Raw genomic sequence first — 9,389 nt, forward strand, 5'->3', positions numbered from 1 at the left:
TGAAGGACACGGTAAAATATGACGAGAATGGAGCCTGCCGCCCCCCCCCCCCCCCCCCCCCCGCCTTATGGGTTTTCCACTTACATCCCCTTATGAGCCCGAGCCTGCTGGCACCCCACCACCACCGTGTTGCTGGACATGATCTCCTTTCATGTTACCTTCCCCTGTTGGAAGTTAACAGGGTGCTGAGCCATCGCTCTCTGCTTTCTCCCCCGCCCCCCGCCCCCACAAGCCATGTTGCCCCAGGTTTCTGGATATATCGCTAGGAGGATCCTAAGAAAGACAAGGATGAAGTCTAGAGGGACAAGACCTCTTGCTGAGTTGGTTAGAGCAAGTGGGCTTGATTTCTGTGTGACTCAAGTAGCTAACCCTCTTGTCCACAACTGAGGGCCAGCCCTCCTTCAGATACACGTCCTGGGGCATAAGGGTCCGGGTAAAAATACAGTCAGCCTAACTTAGCCCCAGCCTTCTGAAGCCCTTCCGGAAATAGCTTCTGGAAGTAGTACCCTCCCCACAAAGGATCCCATGACTTTTACAAGTACATATAGGCATCCAACATTCCTCAGAAACTTCTAGTCCAAACTAGATCAACAGGTGAGGGGACAGAGGCCTAGATCTGAGGTGTGTCAGACCACTAATCATACTGCTAGTGGACATGTATGTGGGTCCTGATGTCCCGGGGCTGGTTCTGGTGGTAGTTTGGTAGATGGGTCAGCAGAGCATTTCAGATTATTAGAGGAGGGCCCCTTTGTCTATCACAAAGGAAAAGGAATACCCCCACAATGCCACTACCACTGTCTTCCCTCTGGGGGGCGGAGGTATGAACAACTCTAAGCTCTGAGGAGTACAGAGCTCATCCCCAAGCCGTGCCTTAGGCCCATTTCTCTTAGAATCTCAGTGACCCACCAGGAAACCTAGTTGCTCAGGGAGAACATGGTGCATCAAAGTGAAATTTGCCCCTGACTCTCATTCTCCCAATTCCCTGAGACTAGAAACACCTTACAGGTCACAACTCCCCCCTCCCAAAACAACAGGATGGCCAACGTAAGGAAGAACTATTTATTGTTAGAGAAAGTCCAGAGTCCAGAAAAGGAAAGCTGAATCCAGAGGGGAGCCACAGAGAGAGAACCCCCCTGCAGGGGCAGGGCCAAGAAGAAGAAGGGAGCCCATGTGTCCAGGCAGCAAGTCTAGACGGCAGTGGCAAAACCCACCCTGTTGAAGTCCATGTCAAAGATGGAATAGTAGAACTTGAGGAAGATATCCCCGAAGATCCACAGGGGCTGGCCGTCGTCATAGGGCAGGTAGGTGATCTCGACTCCCACGTCGCAGAAGACACCGTTCTGCTCAACACAGAAAGGCAGTGTTCATTCATTTGCTCACACGTGAGCTGGGCACTGCTCAGCCCTGAACCTGGGCTAGAGGTATAAGTGCAGAAATAAATGAGCCAAGGTCTCCGCCCTTGAGGGCTCATAGGACAGCTGAACCACCAGAGCAGAGGCTGGTGGGAGGGATTTCTGGAATAGGTAAATTCAGGCTCTAGTGGTCCTCCACAGGGTCTCCTCTCCCCATGGTAAGAAACTCCTCTTCCCACAGGCCTCCGTCCTGCTTCCAGTTTGGAGCAGATCAGCGTGGTGGTTAAACCTAGGAGCCAGATGAACTTGGATTCAAATCTTAGCTTCACCCTGACTAGCTGTGTAGCCTTAAGTCAGTTACTTAACCTCCCTGAACCTCCAGGTTTTCATTTGTAAAACAGAAATGAGTATCTTCCTAATCAAAGGTGACAATTAAGTGGGATAGTGTAGGCAAAGGGCTTCCTACAGTGGCTGGCCCCAGTAAGTGCTCAACAAAGAGCCCAGTGCCTCTCCCCATTAATTAATATTAATTGATAATAGATGACACTTTTCTGTTTCATAGCCTTGTTCCAAAGAAGGGGGTTTAGAATCAATGAATGGATACAATAAATCAGTGTTTGCAAAGAGTTGGGAAACGGCACAAGGTAAGGAGGCTGAGCATTTCTGGCTCCCCACCCCTTCCTCCCACCCCCAGTCATGGTGGCTCAGCCTGCAGGGACCAGGACTTACCGTGAGGACGTAGGCAGAGGGTGGCAGAGGGAGCTGTGCACCGTTGATGATGAAGGTGAAGTCAGGCAGGCTCTCGACCTTGTCACAGTTCACAAGATACTGCCAAGAGAAACAGGTTCCCAGGTGCCATATCTCCCACCTGAGAGACCCCACTAACACCATCACCCCATCCCTGGGATCCCAGGCCTGAGCCCCAGGCCAAGCCCCAAGCCTGCTTTTGGCCTAGAGGATGCAGCTCCAAGGAAAAGTCCTGTGTCAGTAGGGCCGGCATTACACATATGAACTCCTATAGAATAGGTATAATTTGGGGAGACCTGAGAATCTCCCCCACCCCAAAAACATTTCTCTTGCCTGAATTTTCCCTGTGAAAGATTGACTCTCTTCCCTTCTCTACAAGTGTCCTTTTAAAACACACAGATCTGCAGAAAGAGCACCCCATTGGTCCCCCATAGTTAGTGGGGATGGGCTAATTAGGCAAACTCTTTGCTGGGCTCAGGACTGGGGGCGGGGGGGTGGCGCATGGCCCTGTGGAGGTGGGGGAGGTGTGGATTAAAGGTTAGCCCTTGTCACTCACTTGCTTAGCCCCACATTCCAGTTATTTTGCTCTCACCCCAAAGCCCAGCAAGTGTTTAATCTGTTTCCCCTGAATGACTGCAGCTCAGAGAAATTCTTGCCTAATGGTAACCTCCCATCCCCCCTCAGCACAAGCCTCTGGCCCACCTGAACCTCCAGGCCCCCAACCAGCCCCCAGCCCGTCGGCCGAGGTCCCTCCACCTCCAGTTCCTTGGGCAGCTGGAGGCACAGAGGCCAAGTCAGGCTATTCTTGTGTTCCCAGGAGAAACCATGAGTGCCATGGGCTGGTCTCCCCTGGGGAGGGAGACACCCCCACTAGATGCACCTGTCCTTGCTCGTTCTCCGTGGCCCCTGTGGCCTGCACAAGTTCACCCAGGTACTCCTCGGGCACAGTGAGCAGAGCAGTGCCCGTGTCCACGATGGCCTGGCAGCCCTGGGAGCACCAGCTGGTGGCCTTCTGGCCAATGAGGAACCTGAATGGGAGAGATGGGCGGCCTCAGCACCCCACCAACTCAGGGCGGCTGGGGGTGGGCTCTCCCTGCCACTGAGGGACAGGCAGCTAGCCTCAGAATCAAGCTGTACTTAGGAAAGTAAGGACCCTGCAGGGGCAATCTAGCTATTGGCCTAATCACACCATACCAGAATCTGTCCAAGGTCACCTCACTGGCCGTGGTATCTATTCCTAGAAAGTTTCAAGGAAGGTTCTAAAAACACTGAAAGCCAGGGCCACTGATTCATTGCAAGGATTTTGAGCATATTACTCACCACACCCCCCACCCCATTTCTAATCTATAAACCACCTATAACGTTTATAGATGGGGTTGGACCACGGGGTCTCTAATGTTTGGAATTCTAGGTCCTGCCCCTCCCTATGTTGTCCCCACGCCACCCCTCTTCTCCAGGGCTTGACACTCCTGCAGAGGGCAGCTGTGGCTTTGTGGGGCAAGCCTCTGCACCCCCTCACCAGCAGTGCCCGGTTGTGTGTGACGTGGGGTTCCCTGAAGCCCACTCCAAGGGAGTGCTGCATCCCAGGGTTGCACCAGACTCACCCCTCAATGGTGATCTGCCAGTAGAGCTTCCGGGTGACGGGGGCCCAGTGGATCTCCCCTGTGTACACACTGTTGTCCACACCCCCAAAGATGATCACTCCTCCGTACTCAGTGACCGTCCGCCTACAGAGACAAAAGCCAGGATAAGTCAGGGAGAGCTGTGGAAAAGGACTTTCCTGCTAAGCAGTCACCTTAGGAGGGAAACAGAGCTCCTTCCCCGGCTTCAGACTGCAGCTCCCCGAGGACAGGGCCGGGTCTCCCCTCAGACTAGGGCTCCCCTCTGGCTGGGCCTCTCGGAATTCCCAGTGTCTCAGGCTCCGGAATGATGTCTGCCTCCAGGGGAGCCCCTCGTTGTTGGGACCCCCACCCCACCCCACACTCCCTCTCCTCTGCCTTCCACTTCGTGCCACTAGTGGAACATGTCACCAGGAGCCCCACCCAGGCCCACCCAGCTTGTTAATTTTCTGCTGGGACTCGAGAGAGATAGGGCCTTGGAGGATGGGAGGGAAGGATGTTCGGTGTTTGTTCCAGAGGCCTCCCCTGGCAGCTGGAGTGTGGGACTGGGTGGAGCTCCGAAAGGTCACATGCAGACAGATTGTAAACAGAGGCAGAGTAAGTTAGCAACATCGGTAACAGGGTGTTGTTGTTCAAAGTCATATTCAAGTGATTAAGCCTTAGACAGTAGACGCTAACTGTGCCTTAGAGAGGAGACGCTGTCTGGAGAAGGTGGTTGGCTGGAGAAGGTGGTTGGCTGATTCGGAAGAGGAAAAGAGAAGTCAGTCCCAGGCCGCTCTCTAAATGACTGCCTTTGCTTGTGTTTGCTGGTGAGGATAACAGCTTGTTAGAAGTCAATGGTGGACCTAGACCAGAAGACTCCGGGACCAGGCTAGAACAATAGATCAAAGAAGATGAAGCAATAGATTACTATACAAAAGAGGTATACGGGTAGAAAACATTTAGTCAGAAGGAAGTAAGCTAACTGGGCCCCCAGGCGGGAGGCAAACCCGAGAGGTGCCAAGAACCAGAGCAAAGTTCAGCTGGAAGTGGGAGAGATTCTGTCCAGGCCAAGGCCAAGGAATGCAAAGAAAAGTCGGAGTGAGCTGGGGGTAGACACAGGGGTGGGGTTGGGGAGGACTCAGGCGCCCAGGCGGGAAGGCCCTGGAACAGCAGTGGCTGGAGCCAGGTGCCTGCTGGGAGACCCCCAAACCCCAAAGCACTGAGCCTCAGTGGTCCAACGCTGCAGGAGAGGGGCTGGGAGGTGGCGGTTCCTCACTTGTAGAGGTAGAAGCTGAAGATGGCGTTGCTGATAATTTTCTGATTCACCATTCCCTGAAAGACTGTGGTGGCCCCATTCGTGGCCAGGTCAGGGTAGGCCATGCCCAGGATGCCATCGAACTTTGCGTAGAAGAAAGCCATACCACGCTCATACTCGCTCAGGCCAAACTGCTGGTTGGGGAGAGTGATGGACGGGAACTGGGGGTGGGGGGTGCACACAAAGGAGGGAAGGTGACAAGTCTGACTTCACCTATCTCCCCCAGGCTGCCCCAAAGACCCCTCAAAGCTCCCCTCTTCATCCCTTCCTCATTTCTGCCCCTTCCCTTTTGGACAGGTCTTATAGGAGCTACCTCTTCCAGGCAGCCTTCCCTGACTGCTGCAGCACGCCTCCCCACCCCCTCTCCCTCTTCTCTGAACTCCCCAGGCTTTACACTCCTTAAGAAAAAGGACAATGTCTGTCTCCGTCCAGCATGGTGCCCCCGTGCCTGGCACGTGGTGGCTGACAGTGAGTGTCCAGGGAGTCACTGAATGAGCCCCTCTTGTCTTGCCCTCCTGTCCTGCACAGCCCAGCACTAGCGTCCCACCATGCTTCAGGGGCTCCGTACAAGTGTCCCTGCCAGCTCACAGCTCACAGCCCTGGCCTCCATTCCCGCACCCCAGGATGGGGAGCGACAGGTGGCACCCACTCACAGCCACAGTGTCGTAGGCAAAGAAGCCGCTGAGGCCGCCGCTGCCGTACTCCAGGGAGAAGCTCTGCCACTTGGTGGAGAAAGTGGAAGACTTGGCGGGGTCGAAGCGAGAATGGTTGGCTGCAGGCAGAGGGAGAGGATGGAGAGTCGGGCGGGCAAATGAACGCAGGGCTGCTGGCTCCCAGGCCCGCAGGGCTCCCACCTCTGCCTCTCACCCAGCCTGGGCCTTAGCAGCCCTGCTCACCAAGTCGGGGGAGCCGGCCAAGGCTCCTGGTGTTGGAAGGCCCATGAGAGCTGGCCAGCCTTGGCCCCAAAGCCCCCTGTGACTTACAGAATCTTGGGATGCGCCAGGACTGTGGCCTCCCTGTGGGCAGGGTTGCATAGAACCCATCTCTGTGTCCCCGGCCCTGGCAGAGCACCTGGCACACAGCGGGGGCTGAGTAATTAATCACTCAGCAGATGAAGCAGTGATTCTCCCAATCCTCCAGGGCATCCCCAAGTGCCCCAATCTTCACTGTCGAGAGACCCATTGGGCCAGAGGTGTCAGGACCAAAACCCCAGGGCTTTGGCAGGGGCCAGGGCAAAGTGAACACTGCCTGTCTCCCAAAGCTACAACAGTCCAGGGACCTCACCCTGTATTCTGTCATGTCTCTTAGAGACACTCAGTGAGACCTTGATAGTAGAGTGGAATGGAATAGAATGTTGTAGAATTGAGTGCGTTGGAATGGAGGGGAAATTATGCATGTGACATGGCGTGGCATCACCCAGACTTAACAGAATGTGGTTAGAGTGGGATAAATGGAGTGGGGTGAGGTGGAGTGGCACAAACGCAGGGATACACCTTGGGCAGCAGGGAAGCTAAGGGGTCACCAGACTCTTCCCTCTGCCTTGGGCGTGCTGTGTGACCCTGCACAATTCCCTGTGACATCGTCTCCAGGGCTGAGCCCCCCCCAGCTCTCCCTCATGCAGTGTGGCCCTCCCTGGGGGGTGTCTGTGACCTGCCCTGCCCTGCCCACCACCCTCCCTGCCCAGCCGGGCACTCACTGCAGGCCACGGTCTGGCAGTAGACAGAGGGTACCCAGAAGTCCGAGGAGCCGGTGTCAAAAAGGATCTTGAATTTCTGGGGTGGAGTTCCAATGCTGATCTCACCAAAGTAGGAAGCCTGTGGGGCCATGGGCAGGCTGTCAGCTCCAGGGGGATCCTGGGGCCCAGTTTCTCCGTGGGCAGAGCAGTGACAGCACCAGCCCCTGCCCTCCAGCCCGCACCACAAGCAGGGGCCCTTCTCCCCCTGACACCTGCCCAGAACCCAGGGACCCTCAGTCTGTGCCTGCCCAGGGCAGCCGCAAAGCTGTGTGTGGGGTCGGGGAGCAGACCACGGGGGCAGGGAGAAGGGGTGCAGCTTGCTGCCCCACCTGGCTCTCAGCCTTTGGGGAGGGTCAGGACTCACGTCCTTGTAGTATATGGGCTCGTAGCCCACCACGACGACTTGGTTGAAGCGGTACTTCTGAACGGGGTCGTACTTGTGGGTCCTCATGAACTCCTCCAGCAAGCCCTCCTCCTTCATGGTCTCGCGGATGGACTTAACTTTCTTCACGGGGATTCTGCAGAAGGGCCGTGCATCAGGGCAGGCCCCTTCCTCTCTTCCCAGTCTGCCCTCTCTCCCCATCTCTACCCGGGCGCCTCACTCTGCCGCCACCCTGTCCCCAAGTCTGTTGCTTGTGTGTCTCTTTCTCTCTCTCCCTGTCTCAGTCTCTGTTTCTCTGTCTCTGCATGTGTCTCTCTGTCTCCCTCGGCCTCTCTGTTTCTTCCCTTCCTCTTCTCTTTCTTTCAAAACTCTTCACAGCACTTGCTCCAAGATTCAGAAAGCCATCAATTCCATCCATGCGTGCCCTCACCCTATCTCAAGGGGCTACCCTGTCCCTCCACTCAAATATCCCATTCATTCCTTCCCAGGAAGGGGAGAGGGGCTTCAGGCATCAGCCTTTCCAGGATATGTGCATTTTTAAAGGAAAGTTTTAGAGATGGCAAAGCTCACCCCAGAGTCCCTTTCTATGGTGATCCTCAGGCACCCGTCACCGGCTGGATATGACCGAGCATGGAGGGACAGGAACAGAATTAGCTGGGACTCAGGAGACAGGGTCCTAGTTCCGCCCCTGCTGCTAACGGTATGGCCTAGGGCTCGTCACTGCTCTTCTCAGGACAGCAGGGCCACCGGGAAGTCAGCCTGGGTGGCCTGGAGCCCAGATCGGCTCTGGAGTTGGAACTTTGGAATCATCGTCTCTGCCCCTCTTCCCACGGGCACAGTCAGCCCGTTGACCCTCCTTCTCCCAGGCCTGCTTGCTGCCATTGCCTGAGTCTCTGGGGTCCACCGAGGCCTTACTCCAGCTCCAGAATTCCTCCTTCTTTCATGTCTTTCGCCTTCTTAGTCCCCACTCCCTCAGCCCCCTGCATTCTCCAGAAATTCCCTGTTAAACCGCTTCATGCTGAGCCTTTGAAGACTGGTAGTTGCTCCATGCCAGCCACCCCTTTTGCACTTTCAAAGAGGTTTCTGAGAGGAGCCAGCTCTTCACCGGGCAGCAGTCCTCCCCTCCCGCCAGCTGTGAGCCGTGCCACCTACTGCTCCTCGAGTTTTCTCCTGACCCCTCCAGGTATAGAGATTTACATTTACGGCGTTGCCGCTTAGATGATTTTGGCCTTAAGAACATTTTCAGAAAGGATTATCTTATCCCTTATCCAGAAAGGATTGTTTCCTGAAGGCAGGGACTGTGTCTCCTCCCACCTCTGAGTCCTGTCCAACACCAGCAGAAATGTCCCTTCCCTAGCAGAAATTTCAGAGCAGAGATAGGTAGAGCGGCCCCTGGGCGAGAGGGCTCTGGGCGAGAGGGCCCTTCGGAGGCTTTAGGCTCCCACCCAGGCTCCCTGCACCAGCAGCCAGGCCCAGACTCACCTGATCACTGCTGCCTCCACGAGCTGGAGACAGAGCAAGGCCACCGCCATCCACTTCATCATGCTGATTCCCAACTGGCCGCAGAGGAAAAGCCACTCCGAGTTCTGCAGTTGCAGAAGAGGGAAGGCTTGAGTGCTCCTTCCTCTTTTATACCCGCAGGGTCTAGCCCAGTCCCTGCCTCCCTGCCCTGGGCAAGCATGACCCCAATCTAGGGTGTACCCTGTGTTTCATGTATCCATCGTTTCTGCGTGTTTTTCCCTCTCGAGTGTGGCCACAACAGACTTTGCATCTTACTGACTTTTTAATACAAGCAGTGGAGGCCAGGAGGTACAAGCGATAACAGAGAACAAAGTTGCCAAAAGATGGAGTGGCAAAGATTACTTCTTGTGCAGAAACCAGAGGTATGATGTGGGCACTTGGGGACCAGGGCCAGAATAAGGTAAAGCCAGAGTGAGGGGCGTAGCATCTGTAGGCAGAGTTTCTCAACCTCAGTGCTATTGACATTTTGGGGCAAACGATTCTTTGTTGTGGGCCCTGGCCTGTGCGCTGTGAAATGCTCAGCAGCATCCCTGGCCTCTACCCACTCAATGCCAGGAGAAGTCCCTCAGTTGTGACAACCAAAAATGTCTCCAGGCATTGCCACATGTGCCCTGGGAGGCAAAACTGCTGGCAACTGCTGGTCCGTAGGTGATGAGCTTGCAGACTCTCAAGTTCTGACTCCCAGCACCCTCCAAGCCTGGCTGGTGCAGGGCTCCGTGGCGAGGGTGCAGGCTGT

At 55.5% G+C, this 9,389-nt stretch overlaps 1 protein-coding gene across 1 annotated transcript; it reads right to left on the reverse strand.

Moving 5' to 3' along the window:
* Window positions 1–1,045: 1,045 nt before the first annotated feature.
* Window positions 1,046–8,750, reverse strand: PGC (progastricsin). Its single transcript, XM_045541902.1, has 10 exons — window positions 8,615–8,750; window positions 7,115–7,268; window positions 6,712–6,829; window positions 5,669–5,787; window positions 4,977–5,176; window positions 3,972–3,987; window positions 3,704–3,810; window positions 2,980–3,127; window positions 2,082–2,180; window positions 1,046–1,340 (listed from the first exon to the last, which is right to left on the reverse strand). The coding sequence occupies exons 1-10, from the start codon at window positions 8,674–8,676 to the stop codon at window positions 1,188–1,190; spliced, it is 1,176 nt and encodes a 391-aa protein (XP_045397858.1). The 5' UTR covers window positions 8,677–8,750; the 3' UTR covers window positions 1,046–1,187.
* Between the last annotated feature and the right edge of the window lie 639 nt (window positions 8,751–9,389).

Source organism: Lemur catta, chromosome 2, assembly GCF_020740605.2.
Source record: "Lemur catta isolate mLemCat1 chromosome 2, mLemCat1.pri, whole genome shotgun sequence".
In the NCBI taxonomy this organism is placed as follows: domain Eukaryota; kingdom Metazoa; phylum Chordata; class Mammalia; order Primates; family Lemuridae; genus Lemur; species Lemur catta.